At 40.6% G+C, this 19,525-nt stretch overlaps 1 protein-coding gene across 1 annotated transcript in view; it reads right to left on the reverse strand.

Annotated features, from left to right (window-relative positions):
- LOC310963344 (cadherin-6-like) overlaps positions 1–19,525 on the reverse strand; it is a 71,741-nt gene that overhangs the window by 15,553 nt on the left and 36,663 nt on the right. The window contains exons 4-7 of the mRNA XM_083936093.1: positions 19,150–19,269; positions 13,752–13,919; positions 11,323–11,510; positions 6,623–6,876 (exon numbers count right to left, since the gene is read on the reverse strand). Coding sequence (XP_083792219.1) covers positions 6,623–6,876; positions 11,323–11,510; positions 13,752–13,919; positions 19,150–19,269 — 730 coding nt within the window. The remainder of the gene's footprint in view (positions 1–6,622; positions 6,877–11,322; positions 11,511–13,751; positions 13,920–19,149; positions 19,270–19,525) is intronic.

Consider the following 19,525-nt stretch of genomic DNA (forward strand, 5'->3'; position numbering starts at 1 on the left):
TTAAATATACAGGACAACTATATCAAGAAGTTAACCAGACCTTTGCTATGGCACCCCAGTGGATTTAAATACTTGGGAATAGAAATTCAATCTTCAGTAGATCCAACCTTTAAAGAAAATAATGTCAACCTCTTAAACCAAGTTAAAATAGATTTACAAAACTGCCCTCCAGTTTCACTAATTGGCAGAGTTAATCTTATTAAGATGCGTATCTTTCCCAAAATTCTTATATATTTTCCAATGTATCCCATTTAAAATACCTAAACCTTTCTTTGATGACCTAAATAAATCGTTATGTAGCTTTCTTTGGAAAGGTAAACCTCCCAGAGTCAAACTATCAACTCCTCAGGCTCCATACTCTAGAGGAAGGTTAAATCCCCCTAACTTTAGATGCTATTACCTTGCAGCTCAGTTTTCGCTCGCTATGGTGTTGGCTACGTGTGGACAAGTGTGTGGCAAGATGGCTTTCTATTAAACAACACCAATTAAAACATGTTCCCCTGAAGTCTCCTCTTTTCCTAACCTCTAAGAAAATACTTTTAAGCATCACTAAGGACCCTATCATTTTGAACTCTTTCTCCGCATAGCGTGAAGCTCATGCTGTCATCGGCCTTAATATCTCTCTGTTTCGTAAGGCTCCTCTGTGTGATAACCCCAACATTTCACATCAGATTACAGATGGCATAATGCGCAATTGGGTTAGTAAGGGCATAAAAACAGTTAAAGATCTATATATTCAAGGTCAACTTTCAAGCTTTCAACAACTGACAGAGAAATTCAAACATATTGGGCCTCATTCATCAAACTTGCATAGAAACAGGTGCAGATCTGAGCGCAGAATTGGTCGTAGGAAAGGACCCACGTGTGATTTATGAAACATTCGTATCGGACCAATCTCAGCGTACGAATGAGCGGGCCTTGATAAATGGGGCGGCTGAATTCGATCGTCTTTAACATGTTACGCCCTTAAATATTCCTGTTTCGGAGGCCTCGCCCACTGAGGTCAAACACGGAGAGGAAGAACGCAGGTTAGAAAAGAAACTTTTCCGACACAAAGATCGGCATCCTGACATCCGAGATGGAGCAAAATAAAGATGTGCTTTTTGGCAGTATTAAGAGTGGAATAAAAGGGGCCCATAAAAACGCTGTATAAGAATAACGGAGGAAGTCAAACCGAGGCAGCGCTCCACTGAGACCCGTGTGCGCCTGTGCGCACTGTTGGACAGGTGTGCCGTATTCAGCACCCCTGCCGTGAAATGCACCCCCTCGCATTATAGGTGATATTCTGGATCAGAAGGCTGTTGTTTCCACCTATAGGAGTAGTTTATTTGCTACTCTACCGCACAACACCGGCGCTACCGGCGGGTTATTAGGTATTCCGTAAGAGGATACCTTTGTCATCTAGAAGAACCATACCAAGATGTTAATCATCTGATACCTTGTTTGATTTAATGCAATTTATCGAGGGTAGCCACGAACCGAGGAGATGATTTTGGCTCTGCAGTGCGTCTTGCTGCAGCCGCGCGCCAACACATTCATTCATTCATTCAATGTCGGGGTCGCGGGGGGCTGGAGCCGAGCTGTTTTGATCTTTAAAAGAATCGTGTGTCCCCCCGGCTCCCTGGCCACCACGTTTAAAAGCGATAGCTGAGCAACACACATCACCTGTACATTTATCGAGTGGTAGTTTTGGCGATTGATGAGTGCTTAATCATTCATGGATGGTGCCTTCAGACGCACATGAGTACAATCAATCGCTCCAACCACAATTTTTATTTTTTTTTCGTTTTAAGAATCCGTTTTGATCTGTTCTTAATATGTGACTGCTTATGCTTAATGACAGCTGAGGTTTGTTCATTATTTTCAGCCAGGTTTTGCTGTGCTGCACCGCAAATCCACAGGCTCGTACACGACCTCAGACCAGACGTGAGATTTGATCGTAGCTTCCGCTCACGTCCAAATTGATAACACTACATATAGACTGCATAAAATACACCACAACTCCTCTCCAAAATGTCAGAGATGTAGAAACTATGAGGGGGGCTTGCTGCACATGGTCTGTAAATGCCCTAGCTTGGAAACCTACTGGAAATACATCATTAATATACTGTAGCTTCAAAAAGTACAAATGTCAAGATTCCCCCTGACACAAGGATTTGGATTCTGGGAGATATGCAAATTCTGGTCACAATGTGTGTTGACTATTAAATATTGTAATATTGACTATTGTAAACTTGAGTTGTCTTGAAATGGCCGATGCTTTAACCAGTATGTTATTTTAAGCATGCAATTGATATGGTTGATCAGATATAGTTCTATTTATTGTTTTTTTAGAAAACTATTTCCAGAACAGCATCAGCATTGAGCTTCAGATCAATGGTTTTGACAGCAAACAAACTATTTACACAAGTTTACAACAATGAATACAACACATGAATGTAATGAACAAGAGTTTTTACACTCAACATAACTTTCATTTTTTTAACTTTTAATATTTTTATGATCAGTCTGATTTTTTTCACACACACACACATACACACACACAGCTGACAGCTGACGGTTAAAAAAAATAATTAATTAAGCTGCGTGTGCATCTTAGTTAATGTGTCATATTTAGACCACTTCTACTTTTATTGTTTTATGGAATACAGCAAAAACACTCAGTTAGAAAAAGAAAAAGAAAACAAATCTACGACAGGCAGATGCAACGCGATTCTACCAAACATCACGTCTGAACGAACCCACGTTTACAGAACTCTGCTGTTAATAAGTGAGTTCAAACCAAAGTTAAAACAAACCTGAAACTGAAGAAACTTAAAAGTTAAAGAAAAAGACAGAAGAGGAAAAAAAGAGAGCTGCTCTGTGTGTGAGTGAGAGCGAGACACAGCAACACGATCTGCATGTGTGTAGGGGAGGGGCGCTGTGACACACAGTTCCCTACTCAATGAGGATTTTCATTAAATCCAAGCACAGATAGTGTGGGGAAATTGCTACAAGACAAACTTGCTACCGCTCGTCACTCTTCAAAAACGAGCCATTCGAATTATTCACAAAGTCAAATACAACGACCACACCCATCCACTTTTCCTTAAGTCATTTAACTTAAAATTAGCTGACTTGGTGAATTATAAAACTGCGCAAATTATGTACAGGGCATCAAAAAATATGCTGCTGGGTAACATTCAAAACCTATTTAGAGATAGAGATGCTCATCACACATATAATTTGAGAGGATGTAATCAGTTGTACCAACCACATGTAAGGACAGCCCTTAAATCTATGTGTGTCTCGGTGAGGGGAGTCATTGTGTGGAACAAACTGGCAGAGGAAGCGAAAAGTTGTGGAAATCTCATTCAGTTTAAAATAATATTCAAAAGAAATATGATGTGTGAGTACCAGAAGGAGTTGCTGGACTGACGCCGTTTTTTTTTTTTTTTTGTTTGTTTTTTTGCGCACTCCTCAAGCTGGGGCTCCACCGCCACGCAGGCACGCACACACACACACACACACACACACACACACGGGTGCGCATTCACGCACACACACACACACGCGGCGGGCGCACACACGCACACACCCATTGTCCGTCTAGGCGTCTGTCTATCGCTCTGCCTACCTGTCTGTATAGATGCCTGCCTGTCTCTTGTCTCAGTCTGAGGGTCTGTCTGTTTGTCTAAACACCTGTCTGTCTGAATGCCTGTCTATCTGCTAATTGCCTGTCTGGCACTTGCTCTGTTGCCTATATGTTCTGGAGGGAAGAGGGGGTGTAGAAGCAGGAAAAGTTTGGGCCTGTCTGTCTGTTTGTCTGTCTATATGTCTGTTTTGTTTGTCATGTATATCTTTGTGTCACTACAATATATTGTATTGTTATAATATGTTATTTTGGGTTGGGTGGTGCTGGGTGAGGGGTTGGAAATTTATAAGCGTTGCTTCCTTCTATCCCCTTTTCAGACTGTATGTGTAAATTGTTAATTCTTCTTTTTTCTCTTCTCAATGTGTTGTTTTTTTTGTTTTTTTTTCTCATCTTTGGATTACAAGTCTGAAATAAATGAATAATACAATACAATACAATACAATACAATACAATACACTTTTATTACTCGTACTCGGCAAAAGTGCGTTATCCGTACCAGATACTCGTTTAAGCTCATCTCTAATTAAAACACATTCACCTCTCTACTTCCAGTCCGTCCCCTATGTTACCCTCTTAAATCAATACACACACATGTTCCTATTACACTTCTACCCTTACTACATGCCTGACTCAAAAGTTGGATTTTCCAATTTCCTGTGAAAAAAAAGTGAACGCATCATAACCGCTGACAATCTGGGCCAACAGTCCAACCACTGTCAGCAGCGTCACCAACCTGGTGGCTTATTCACATCTAGAGAGGTAATGTCACCACAGACACAGATAATGGAATAATCAGCAAAAAAGGCAACGGGTTCTTTCATTAGTGGTTCATATGATCAACTCACTCTGTGATAGAATTTAACAGACAATTAAATTGATGGAAATGTTACATACAACTTTAAGGACTTCTCAATGTTGGCTGACATTGACTGCTGAACAAACAAACAACAAACTAAATAGACCCTCAAGGTCTGAGGCTGAGGTCAAACAGCTGTTTTCAAGGTCAAGAATGGACTTGAACCTGAATTTCAGTCCGAGTTTTAACACAAATCTTTTTTAAATGTCCAGAACCAAACAGTTTAAACACGTGTGTAAGTATTTATAAACCTGAGGATAGAAGACACTTTGAATGAATATTCTAGCTCTAAATTGTTCGTTATTCATGGCAAACTATTTAAAACTTCTCAGGTTTTTTATCAAAAGTCTGTCCTTAGTAAGCTGAAGACAGGGAACAGCAGCACTAAAACACTTCATGGAAACTGGGGCTAATAAAGTGGGGGTTTTTTGTTGTTTTTTTAAGAGTTGGCAGCTCTGGGGTATCTTTCCAACCTGATCATGTTTGTCTGCATATATCCATATTCTGAATGTTCATGCTTGCAGACATTCTTTGTATACTGAGCAATTTGTGTTTACATCCATGCCTAAATGTGCTTGAATCAGCTAATAAAGACAACCATCTCAGTGACTTCCTCATGCCAGGCAGCCCCCAGGCTTCCTGGCCCTCCTCCTCCACCGCACGTCTTTAAATGCCACAGGGTTGCTACCTCCTTGATGATGGGCGATAAAAGAGAATGATATCATATTTGACACCTGCAATAAAGTGGTGGAACTTCAACCTTGAGAGCCAACTCCCTTAGTGCATCATAAAAATGAAAAAGTCTTCAAGACAGAGTGCAAGGCACAGCCTCCCACCCCGCAGCCATTACTCTTAATAGGACACATGCATAATTTTGTATTCCCATGAACTAAGAAGTGTAAGTGAACTTTTGCTACATTTCAGCAGTGAGCAGCATTTGATATGTCTAACAGAATATTGTTAGCTGGAAATATTGGCACTTTTTTTGGCACCTCCAAATATCACATTTCTTCCATCTTTGTGAAATGAAATCATCTTTTGATACCACATATGCAATTCTTTGGTTTGCAGCATATACTGGGTCTGAAAAGTGAAGTCAATGGTGAAGTGCCTTAAACCTGCAAAAAGAAGTCAAATTGACCGCGAGGTCGCCATGCTAGCAACAGGATAGAGGCCCAGTGATACATATAGTCTGTCATTGTGGAAATTTAAATAAATGTGAACTTGTTTTTGGGTGTTAAATTATGAGGACTTTGACCCTCTCAGAGTGTTTTTTCTTTTTTAATTGTAAAATTGTGGTCGCTTGAAAATGTCTTGATCAGCGTTCAGTTGCACCTTGCTAACAAAGCTAATATTAGCTAGTGCTAACTGGTAACTTATAGGAAACTAGCGACTTTCAACCGGATCCCCAGTGACCTGAGCTGACAGGCGGCATGACCTATGACAGCTGATTGAAAAATTGGCGGCTTTCCTCTTCAGCATTTAGCTTAGTAGCCTCGTGAGACCATCCTGATCTCGCATGCTCCATTGTATTTTACTCACAGATCAGTCTGGTAATGTGCTGCGGAGAAAATTTGGAGAAGCGACCGAAACCAATCAGCGTTGGTCTTGAGGCAGATTTAAGTATGACAAAACAAGAAGCGACTTCTGTTGCAATATGGACCGGGCACCTGAAATTCGGCCTTTACCCGTAAGTTTCTGTTACGCAAACGACAAATATCCTTTACCGACATGTTGTTTACTTTCTCTGCTTTTCCCCGATGCTGTTAGTACGTCATACGCTTCGTTCTCCAAAGGAGAGTTCCCAGATGGAAATGCTGAGCAAATGGATCCATATAAATCACAGATATAAACAACCTAAAGCTGCTTAGCGCTCCTCCACAGCTCTGCCCTCGTGTCTAATTATAGTCACATCCTGTTTCAAAAACCATGAAGGTGACAGCCATATGCATTCTCCTTGCTTGAAAGCGGTAGTCCATTCCAAAGAACTGGATCCAAGAAGCTGACCTACGTTGAATCCACCTGTGCTGAGTCGCAGTTGGCTGCAATCTAAATACCACTCATTTAAGTCAGTTTGTTTTCGTCAATCAAAACATGGAAATTATCCTTTAATATGTGACTTGGTTTTGTACCTGACAAGACTGTGTTTGTCATCAGGGTCAGACGCGCTGACGGAGCCGATGACGGTGTTCCTGGCTGCGTCCTCTTTGACCTCCATGATGTAGCTGGCCCGCTCGAACACTGGCGGCTCATCCACATCCTCCACAATGATCTTAATGGTGGCCTCGTCCCTGAAGGGGCCCACGGAGAAGAAACGAGGGTTGATGTGGGAGTTCTCCACCTGAATACGCAGACTGTACTGACGCTTCCTCTCAAAGTCCAGAGGCTGCAGAATAGAAAGCAGACATATGAGTCAGCTCCTTCCCCTGTTCTTCATTTTCTTGAATTAATATAGAAAATCCCACTAACTTTTTGTTTGTCCCTTGATATTTACTTTCAAACACTCATTTGTATGCAGCTACACGTTGAGCTGTTGGTTTCGGGAGAACTAATATCCATTCAGAGCATCCTCCCACATTTAATTTCAGGTCAAATTGGGATTTTATTCATTAAACTGGCAATCTTTTCCAGAGCATCGTCTAATGAGCGCGTGTGAAGGGGCTCAGTGTCTTGTTCAAGGACACTAACAAGACTGTTGATGGACACACATGGGTTGCTGCATAGATCAGACCTGTGCTCTTTTGGACATGTAAAGTCCTTTCATTAACTGCTGCCACCTGAATACTCCTCCTGAATAATGCGACTGATTTGGCATTTTGATGACAAACATATGGCAACAACACCCAGCCATGTTAATGTTCAAACACATTATTACACGTGATTTTTTAAAAAGTGTTTTTATCCAGGGACTCTTGATGAACAAAGTAGTGTTTTTTCATTTTAACTAACTTATTTTAACTATTTTAACAGTACACAAATTAGACAAATCTCAAATCTCATTATATTTGCAATACTTCTACTTATCTATCTGTTAAAATGTGGAAGAATTAAAAAGTTGAATATTTTTCAATTTATAAACTTGATGACTAGCTGAATGCACATATTGTATAAACAGTAAAGCAGTGGAGATCATCACATGTTTGTATAATGTTGAAAAGGGGCAGACAAATATAAGAATTGTATTCTTCTTATCTGCTCCTTTCCATTCATGTAAATGTTTAAATGTATTGTAACTGTGAATTGAATTTATCATTGGTTGTACAATGTAATGAATAGGTATTTTCATTAAAGGAACAAATAAATACATACATACATTCTATCCTCATTTTCATATGCTGTATGTACAGTATATAGTGCTATATTCAATTTTTTTTCTATCTATATCATACCATCATTTTTTCTTATTTTCTTTCTCTTATTGCGATGACTAGCGCTTCTATTGCTTTTATTGTGCCGTTGACCCTGTGTTAACCTACATATGAATAATAAAATGTGGAGAATTAATGCTCTATAGTATGCATTTACTTTTTTGTGTGTCTGTTTCTTCAGAGACATGTCTTCTTTATTTCTACTTTGTACTTTTTAACTTGATTTCCTGATCCCTGCCACACTCCATTAAACAATCAATCAAAGTTGTCTTAGTCTCGATGTCTGCTGGGTGACATCTGTTCATTTTGTTTTTGTAGTATTTTTTTGTTTTTTGTTTATTTGGAGATCAGTGTATCAGATTAGCATATAAGCAACAGAGAAATATATTGCGGAGTGTCAGTGGATGGCGAGATTGTGGTGTGCGGTTTCATTTGACGGAGAAGACCAACTGAGGGAGTATCAAGGTTGTGCACATTTCTAAAATTTGAAAAAAGATTAAAAAGAACTATAAAAATGAATATAATGAGATCACTCTGTTGAAGGACACATCTGTTGATCACCATTACATCCACGTTTATATTTTAGCTGTGTAATTCACATTGAATAGATGGTAGTAATAAAAGATTATTTGAAATGACTACTGTGTTTTTTTGCTTCTGCTATAATGTTCAGTAGATTTATGATAGACCATCACACTTTCATTTTACCCATGTGTTTGCTTAAAAGGAAGCAGCTTTGTCCTTTTCATGTGTGATCCCCTATAGTCCTGTATGTACTGTACACTGCTCTTACATCCCATAATTTATGGACTGCACACAAAGATTAGTAGCCTGATTCCTGGACGATTGCTACTGTTTCTGTCTTTGTGCATTTCAGTGCAGGTTGGTGGTATGTTTTTGCTTTTATGTTCCTTTTCTGAACTTTTTTTTTTTGAAGGTATCCTCCCATTGATGGGAATAATTGTGGAGCGGTTCATTTTAATGAATGCGCGCCCAGTGCTGAGCAGGAGCAGCTGGATCAGAGTGAGCTGCCTACTGTACATATGAAAGGATGCCGGGTCCGTTATGGCTGGAAACAGCCAATGAAAGCATGAAAAATCCAGATGGAACGAGCGATTTTCTGAAGCCATGAATAATAACATGAGTTGGTGATTTTCGCCGTTTCGTGTTAAGGCAGGGGGGGAAACGGCACGTCAATGGGAGGAATATGTTGCTTTGAAGGACCGGTACAAGCAGAGATGGGACACACTCCCACTTGACAAGCCCATTTAATTAGTAGGTTCAAAATTAGGCCATGCTCACTCCCCGCAAACACTCTGCCCGCACACCACATCCACTACAGCAGAGCCGCGGCTACAAAAGGCAATTATGTCATCTACTACTTAATGATGGCATGATGGAAACGATCAATCGAAGGCTGCAGAGAGAGCGCTTGACAAGGCAACTGCCAGATTCTGTTGAATACATCAGAAACACACCACAGCACACTGCTGAATGCTGCGATCCATACTGAGCATCAATATTTCTGCTCTGGTCTTAGCTGAGAGGAAAAATGAATCTCACTCAAAACACATGTACTGGGAGTGTAGGCGAGTGTAAGTTGAAATCTAATAACTCTACTGTCCATCCTCTGGCTGTCAGAGTGTATGGTAATAAAAAGTTGCTCTCACTTTCTGCTTTATTGAGTGTAGCTCATTGTGTGCTCTCCCATATTTTGCTCGGTTCAGGTTTGGCAGGATGAAGTCAACAACAATAAAAACAAAAGTAAAACTGTGAAGGTTATTTTCCTACATTGAGTTAAATAAGTTGTTATCATGCTGTCCATAATAATTGCATGAATTAGTAATACACTAACTCTAATTAAAACCACTATTAGTTTTATTCACGAAGACCTGATATAATGCCCTTTTCCCATCTATTCAATGTATTTACATTCTGTAATTACACCTCTAGATAGCAGTTTTCATTTACAGTGGCGGAGTCTGCCAGTATTCACATTGCCATCGTACACTTAATATTCCCCAGAAGATCAAATTTAGTGTCTGTGCTGTGACCTATTGTCCACTGAAACAGTATACTTGAGCGGTGTATGGTTACAGAATCCTTCACATTTGATTGGCCAGCTAAAAAGTAGGCGGGCCTAGAGTGTAGCATGGCATGGAACCCCTCAGGTTCCGTTTCGGCAGTGACTCTGGATCATATACCTGCTGCAGAATTGCCCGGACGCTGCAGCTCGGCTGCTTCATGGAAGATCACATGGGTTTTAATGTAAAAACACTCTGATGTTGTTTTTCACATATATTTGGCACATATCAAGAGTTAATTGAACAATTAACACCGTATTAAAATTGAAGAAAAGTGTTTTTAATTTCACTGGGACTTTAAGTGATTCACAGGAAATGGATCCTGCTGCTTCCCAAAAAGGTTTTCACATGTCAAAACCCACTCACCGGAAAAACATTTGTCACTGCAGTTAGCACCCACTGTGCTCGTTCACTGAAAAGCACACTTGGTGATTTTTGGGGATTTTTTGGACAGTGAATGAGTTTTAAATATGGCAGAATTACAGAAAAAGCAGCCACAGTGAGCGGTTATATGGAGAGCTGCAGGCGGCAGGCTGCACACCAACTCTTCAGCAAGATAACAAACTCTGCTGTGTCCTGCTGCGGAAAACTTCTCACACCATGCACAGCATTAAATCGGATTGCGGTTGTTCCCAGCCTGATGGAAAAAGGTCAATTATCGACTGACTTCTTTATCAAATGGAAGTCAGTTTGTTTGGCTGAGCAGTAAACTGATACACAATCCACAGCAACCACTGGTGTTGCCAAATCAACCGGACTAAAATCTTTAGTACAAGGACTCCCTTTCTCATGTGACCAAAGCAGAAACCTCCAGGGCTGAAAATGCCAGAAGTGCCAACAACGGTAGTTTTTCGAGTGGCCACTTGAGGCTCTAAAAGCTTCATCCCCTTACACACCCATGTTCAGTTCCCGCATTCGGGTGGATTTGTAACATCAATTTACGTGAGAAATGTCTTTATTTAATTAAGGGCAAACAAAGGTGACAGATTAAAATCTAAAAATATGATACTATGACATGAAGCAACCTATTCTATTATGACTTCATTTTCAAGATCTCGGATTATTATATTTTCTTTTAAAATCTAACAGTGGCCCTAATGCTCTGATGTGCTTTCAGCTGTCATTTGCACTGTATTAGAGCAGCTTTACCAAATTTATTTAGCCTCAATATCACTTCTGATTCTTTCTGTTTTATGTCAGATATAAGCTCACTTTGATCTTCATTTTTCAGAAACCTATGAGTGATGTCATGGAGACTGCGTTCATATTGTATATATATATGGTGTATATATATATACTTTAAACCGTATATATATATATATATATATATATATATGGCCCCATAAACCCCCCTCAGGACACAAACAGAAGGTCTCTGACCTTCCTCAGCACGATGACACCATCCTGCGTGCTCCTATTGGTGGTGACATCAAACATGCCGGGGCCGTCACTCCCGATAATCCTGTAGTCCATCTCTGCATTCTCACCAATGTCCGCGTCCATGGCCCGGATCACTCCCACCGCAGAACCAAGCTCTATGGACTCTGGCACTCTGAACTCAAAGACGGCTGGAGAGAAAGGATATCATTTTTCTGATTGGTAAGAGATGAAGAGAGAGATGAAAATATGTAGCAACGAATTAAAAGTTAGAGAAGGAAAAGGCTCAGCAGTGTGAGCGAGTCAGAGATTAAGTGTGTGAGCAGGGCCATGACAGCCAAGGTCTCCTTCTTGGTATTCTTTTGTATGTCCATTTCCAGTTTTTCCGCATAAAGATTCAATTCCTGTAAGATTTTATCACAATTATAATCCTAATCAAGAAACACACTCAATGCACGTCATAACCTGTGTACTTTTTTCTATAGTGAAAAAGGAAAGTAGTCTAAACGTGTGAGTCAGAGATCACAAATACAACAGAGCAAGTCAGAGCGAATGAGTCAGAGCCAATCAGAGAGCAACAATATACGAGCCAGCCGGGGAGGGTGAGTGTGTGAAAAGAAACCGTGTGGGAGATTTAGTGCTGCAACATTTGTAGATCAGCTGTGGAGCAGCCATTTCACATGCGGTAAAACATATTTCATTTCCAAAACAGACATTTGGCCTTTCACGTTCAAGTTGCTACAAGCGTATTGACTCTCTACTCAGAAGTTTAGGATAGGACATAAATTCTGGGCCAATATGCTCAACATAAATTAATTGCTTCTTCTTGTTCCTTTTTTTTATCCTGTAAGATGATTTCCTGGTTTGAGGCGGATAAATTGATGGCTGCCTGTCGTTCGCAGTGGCCCCAGCTGCATCTCGTATGCTTAAATAAATAGCCGGACCGCGGGAGGGAGCAGGCGTGATATACACACAGCCTGCGGAGACAAACAGCACTGACACACTAATAAAACATGCTGACAGTGTTTTGGCAACGCCTGAGTCGGCAGGTCTGTGTGACGCTGACACTTGCCTCCACACACACATGCACGAACGCACGCACGCACGCACGCACGCACGCACGCACGCACGCACGCACGCACGCACTCACACAAACACACACACACACACACACACACACACACACACACACACAGAAAGTGGTGCACTATGAGAAGGTTTCCCTAGGCTAACAGGTATTTAGCATTGGGTGGAGAAGAAGAGGCATCACTCCAGCAGACAACAATGATATCGCTTCCTGACACTCTACCTCCTCTGGGTGTCCCATTACAATATCTCTTCCTCTTTCTCCCTCTTTCAATCTTCCCCTCTGTGTACCCCCCACCCCTCCCTCCGTCAAAGGCTGTCTTTCTGTCGTCTGCATCACTCTTCTTCTTTCTTCTTCTATCTTCCCCTCCTGTCACCTCCTCCATCCCTGCCGTATCCATCTCCCTACCTCCTCTTGCTGTTCATTCATTGGCGGAGGGGCTGAGAAGATGACAGCGTCTTGCCCCCCCTGCGCTGGGGGGAGGAGGGAGGGAGGGAGTGATAAACGGGGGGATGGCGGGGGTTCTGCAGACGCATGTTTGCCTCTCGTTCTCGTCTGCACACACGCATCGCCCCCTCTGTACAGTGGGCGCTCGCTGTTACTGAGGGGAAACACGACGACACCAGTAATCTGTCAATCTGATCTGGCTGTCGTTGCCGTTCACCAGATGCACGAGAGGAAGTGAGACGGGTGGGAGGAGGAGTGGGAAAGGGGGGTAAGAGAAGAAAGGGAGACAATGTGTGAGACCGAAAGGGAGTAGAAAGGGAGGATTGATGATTGATGAATGAGAGGTTAACAAAAAGAAGGGAAAATGCACCAAGGACAGTCGGAGCACTAAATTGAGAACATTGGTTTTATGGAGTAAAAGGCAGCAAAAGAAAGACTTAATAGCATGAGATAGACAAAAAGAGAGTAAGAGCAAGGGAGATAAAACCCAGTGAATGTACTCTCTTCATTTAATAGGGATTACAGGGCTGATCTGATGCACTTTGCAGGACCCTTCGCTCTGTCATATGGCTCTATATTTAATTATTCCCTGCCTTTAAGAGGCCCGCCTCAGCCGCACAAAAACCAGAGCTCCCTTCAATAATCTAAATTCATTTTTAAAAACTGACACCAGATGGGGGCTGGCTGCCTGGAACCGGCTCACACTGACAAGTGTTTTTTTCATAGGCTGATTATTGGTCACTCTGTGTGTGTGTGTGTGTGTGTGTGTGTGTGTGTGTGTGTGTGTGTGTGTGTGTGTGTGTGTGTGTGTGTGTGTGTGTGTGTGTGTGTGTGTGTGTGTGTGTGTGTGTGTGTGTGTGTGTGTGTGTGTGCGTGTGTTCCAGAAGGCTGTACTCACTTTTGGTGAAGCGTGGCGGGTTGTCGTTCACATCGGAGAGGGTGATGATGACCGTCGTGGTGCCTGAGAGCCCGCCCATCTGTCCAGCCATGTCTTTAGCCTGGATCACAACCTGGTAGTTTTCTTTCACTTCTCTGTCCATGCCAGGCAGGGCAGTCTTGATCAAGCCTGAGGACAAATGTACAGAACGTCTGTCTGATTATTTAAGGAGAGACACAATTTTGGGGGGAAGATTTGGGACTATTTTCCTTCCTTAAAGTGTAATCCCATGTTCTTTTTCAGCACTTGCATACATCAAATAAGCCATTCACACAGTTTTTTCCGTGTATGTAAGTGTCGAAAAAGACCATGGGATGATTTTGCACTGAAATTACACTTTAACATGTCTTCTTTCAGACTGGTGGACTGAAAAAATCCAAAATCTAAATGTACGTGTTTCTTTGACTTCACCGTGTCTGTTTGTGTCTACAGATTTCTCCTAAATTCACCAAAAGTTATAATGCCTATTTGTATAATTAAACCTCACATTTTAGAAAACTTGTAACTTAATGTCAGTAATAAACTAGGGAACTTTCAAAGTGATATCTATTAGTTAAATTGTTTTTGTTTTTTTACCCTAATCATCTGCAGTGTCTTGCAAAATGTATGTTATTGTGCAATCCATATCTTTAAAGGATGTTTTCTCAAAAAGAGTTTTTCTCACTGAGACTCAAATCTCCACTTTGGCAGCACTTACTGACACCAAATGTTCCCGTTTCCCCCTGTCTATATTCTGAAGGTTTGTTCAGATATCATTCATAGCCTGATATATTCAACATTTTATTTTCTAAAAATATGGTGAAAATTGATGTTTGACTGTTGCCAGTATTTTCTGATTCATGGAGTGATAAAAGATATCTGTAAAAACCTTGAACTAATATAACTGAACCAAACATTCCAATGTTCAAGTTTCTCTACTGGAAATGGATGAAAATTAGCTCATATTTAATAAGATAATGCCTCATTTGCATACTGCATAACAAAACATTTCAGAAAACTTGTAATAAAAAGAATTGTCTTAACATTAATAATCATCTGATCAAGTTTCATGATGATACCTATTAGTTAATATTTCCCCCTGTATGAGTAAAGTCATGAGCCTATTCAAAGCTGTAGACTCAGGGGGCGTCCGGTGGCACAGTGGTTAGAGCAGTCACCCCATGTAAAGAGGCTGAGGGTCCTCAAGGCAGCACGTCTCACTCTATTTCCTGTCTGTCCTATATAATAAAAGGCTTGAAAAAACTGCCAAAAAAAATCTGTAGACTCACGAGAATCATTTTATTTATTTCAGTATCTAAAAAGAAAAAAAAACAATTAACCTGAAACTATAAGTCCTTTGACAGAAAATGAATCAAGAACCATTTGAATAGTAAATGTATCGTTTCAGTCATATATTTAAGCCAAAAACACATTTATAATTCTCTTGGTTCAGCTTTTAACTGTTAGAATTTTCTACCATTCGTTGATATATGACAGTAAACTGAATATCTTTTGATTGTGAACTGTTGGCCAGAAAAAACCTTGGGTTCTTGGGCATTTTTCACCATTTTTTGACATTTTATTGACAAAATGATTAGTCAGTCAATGAAGGAGATAATCAGCATTAATCAGTGATGAAGAGAATCATTTGCTGCCATCCCACAAATACTTTATACATTTGTTAAAATCTGTATGAAAATCTGACAGTGAAACAAAACTTCTAACCACTTCTGTTTATTTGCATCAAAGGACGTTTATTTGCATCAAAGGACGCAACTTTGGGTACAACCTTCACAATCTCCAGCCGCCATATGACATCAAAATAATGACCCTTTTCCACAGGTGGACTGCATATTATTTAAAAATCGCTGTAGTATTCTGTTCGGAAAATAAGCCTGTCTGCATCAGCTGTATTGACTAAATGATATTTCCTTTTTTTAGATTTATGCATCTACAGGCCAGATAATTAAACCACTACGAACATTTTATTCCTGAAAGGTCAGTTCTCTTGCTGAGCGGGCACAGCGGCATGGAGCTCGGCGGTCACAGGAGCGCATTTTGGAGTCTGTGTTCTCATGATTTAAAAGGTAAGTGGACCAAAGGGCCAATCTACAAAAAAACACTACGTGTTACATTCCTTTCCAAATGCATTCGGCATCATTTATCCCCTCTTTGGAATTAAGACTCTGTTAATGTTCAGCCTTTCAAGTGTCGCACAGTTGCTTACTTCTCCGCTCTGACGTGTTAGATCTTGAGTTTGGAGTCAGGACAGACACTGAGTGAAGCAATAATTGGCAGCATATTCAAAAGGTGCGCTCCATCTTCCATCAGAGCCGGTCTCAAATCCTGTCTGCTATTACCCGTTTGAATTTGAAGCAGCATAAAAAAAGATGCGGATGAGGAGAGAGAGGCAGACGGACGTAGTAAAGTGGGAGAATAAAGATGAAAACAAATAAGTTTCACCCTAAATAAACTTTAATTAACTTTAAAAAGCTTTGAAAAACTTAATCACTTCACTTCATCACGTATGAATAGAAGATTCATTCCATATCAAACAATAACAAAGAAGGAGAGGCTGCTGCGGTACATCACTCAGATCAACTGCCCTAAAAAGGCCCTCCACCTTGCTCTTTTCTTCCTCCCATACATAAGGCGGCAAAAAGGAAATGCAGCCTCAGTGTGACATTGTTTCTCCCCATCCTAACGATGTGCAATTTATCTCACGGACACCTCACTGTAAAGAGAACAGCAATCGTTCAGGAAAGGAAGCAAACGTACAGCAGCTTTATAGCAGCATCACGCTTTCTCTATATCTCTGTCTGCCTTTGTTATTGCTTAATGACTACAATACACACACACCGAGGAGGAGAGGAGAAACAAATCCTGCTTATAATGTGATGTCCAGGCATGTCTTTGTGTAAGAGGGGATGTCAGCTTACATACCACATGTGGGATAAACCATATTACTGTTAATCCCTCTGCTAATCTGCAAATGTTTTTTTTTTTGTCGTTTCCCCTTTTGTTTAAGTAAAAAAGACACGAGCGGGAAGTGTTCCAAAGCGCACATTAATGATTAAAACTAGCAAGCGGCTACATTTTTTTGGGGGTTGGTGATTTGCCACTTTCTCTGCTACAAATCCCACTCGCCCGTCAGCCTGTGAGAGAGGTGGCAGGCGTGTGGGTATTTTTAGTTGGGTGAAGGGAAAAATTCACAGCATTCAGGGAGTTATTTTGTGATAAATTGTTTTAATTTCCTTTCTTGGTAAAAGCTCAGATTGCGTCCTCTATTTTTGCTTCAGATAGTGATTTGTTTTGATTTCCCAGAATGACCTCCTCCGCACGAAAGGGTGTAAACTTGTATGTAGGTGGAGAATGCCGTGGCAGTAGCATTGTTTGAGCAACGGGATAAGAGTTTTTTTACCACTGGAGAAAAAGTGATGAGTTGTGCAAATAAGTCAGAAAGCTAGGTGCAGTTCATGCTGGTCTACTGAGGTTTCAATCGCTGAGGACACATTGTAATCTTTGCCTTTTCTATGATGGATCTTTGCTTATAAAAATTGTAAAATTTAACACCCGTAAAAAGATGCATCTACAGAGAAGCCCCTGTCTTTTGATTGTGAAGGACTAAAACTAAGACATTTTGATGTTTTAGATGCACTTCAACAATCAAAGTTTACTGCTGCTGAGCTGGAAAGATCTCAACACTGTGAAAACCTCATCTTCCGTCAACCGTCATTTTTGTCTGCAAAAAGGGATGATCTATCCCCATGCAGGTAATTTCATGGTAAAGATATATTTGACAAAATAAATAGTCTATATGAAATAACCACATGGTGAAGGCAATCGTTATAAACTCCTGTGTGAATTAAATACGTACCAAATTAAAGGTACTGAGTACTATATGTGTATTGATCCCATGCATTTATAGATATTGCAACTTGTAGTTGCTCATGGGAGAATCGTTGGGTCTCTGTGTGCTCATGAATAAGTCATAGGCTGCATTAAAGTGGAGGTTGCAGTCTTGCTAGAACACTTCCTTATGAGTGGCGTTCTATAGAGGTGAGTCTAGAGTGCTGTCTAACGTTTGTGAGCGTTTTAGTTTGGAACAACTTGTGAGTGCTTTGAAACTGCGTGTGATGTTTTAAGAAACAATGGATGTTTGAGGACAGCGTACAATACAATATAATCATCTGAGAGATCTAAGCCGTGGCTTTCTGCTGCAAAAAGAATGAATGCTCTCGTTATAAAGGTTTTGATTTGAGATGGTTTTAAACATGATCATGTTAACAGGAAGATGTCCCGTGGCCGTGACAGGGTTAATACTCTGGCAACGTCGCCGTTGTCAGCCCGTTTTCCGGGCACCACATAACGTGATGACAGCGCGCAATCCAATATAATCATCTGAGAGATCTAAGCCTTCGCTTTCTGCTGCAAAAACAACGAATGCTCTCGTTATAATGGTTTTGATTTGAGATGGTTGTAAACATGATCATGTAAACAGGAGCCACCTGTGGCCGCTCCGTTTTCAAAGGGTTAAGCTTAATTTTTTTTTTTGTTTTGCATTTTCATGATGAATCTATGAAATCTACAAAAAGCAATAGTATTAAAAAAGAATTTCACTTACATTTGAAAGTTTATTGTTTCCCTTATGCCATTTTTAATTACCCTGCACAGCGTGTGAGCGCAGAGGATTTGGGGTATTTTAGCTCGATGAGGATCCACCCGCGCATCCTTGAAAATTATCAGAATTCTCCAAAACAAAGAGCGCAAATTTGTGTTCTCAGCATTGGAACAGGGCTTGGGGACGTTCTATGAAGTGCCGTCCTTAAAAAGATGGTTGCTGAGCGTTCTTCCTTCAAATTGGAAAAAAGCCTGAGAGTGTGATCTACACCTACTTTATATGTAAAATGTCTTGAGATGACTTTTGTCATTATTTGGCACTATAAATAAAATTGAATTCAACTGAGTATTTTCTCACTTTATTAAGAACTTTAGTGCAAAATATAAACTCAAAATATTTCTCATCAGATTGAGATGATGTATGATCTTGTTATTATCAATTAAGATGATGCACGTATGTGTAAAGGATCTCTCGATATGTAATCATCACGATACGATTCCATTGAAATTATTATATTGAATTATTTATCCTGTGACAATCAGTTAGTTTGAAGCATTTTATAGAATGTAGTTCAGTTTTATTTGTTTCTTGACGATAAAGATAATCATTTCTAGAAAGTCCTTGAAACAAGTTGGTTTCTCTTAACGTCACAACTCCCAAGGCTAGAAAAGCAAAAGCAACAACATGGAGGCCGAACACAAAGCACATCACCACCCGCTGTGTACTGACTCAAATTCATGCATTGAACCCGACACTGACCGGTTTCTGGGTCCACGGAGAAGTACGGCTGCCCCTCCAGGATGCTGTACACCACCCTGGCGCTGTTCCCGTAGGTGGCGTCGTCTGCATCCGTGGCCGTCACCTGAATCACAGAGGTGCCTGGGAGAAGAAGATTCATGACAAGGATTTAGAATACTGCTGAAAATTGCCTGCTGGATAATTGGTCAAGCTGATGCACCTTCTGACGAGGTGTCGGATCCTCTTCTAATCATGTTCGTGCAGAATGTGACTGATTCTGTCCCTTTGCATTACCCCGACCAATCTGTATTCCTCTGACACTTATACCCTTATACATGATTGATTTTTGTGGGTAATCGATAAGTCCTAATGTATTTTTCTAAGTATATCTCTCTAA

The sequence above is a fragment of the Echiichthys vipera genome (assembly GCF_963691815.1).
Source record: "Echiichthys vipera genome assembly, chromosome: 21".
Lineage (NCBI taxonomy): Eukaryota > Metazoa > Chordata > Actinopteri > Perciformes > Trachinidae > Echiichthys > Echiichthys vipera.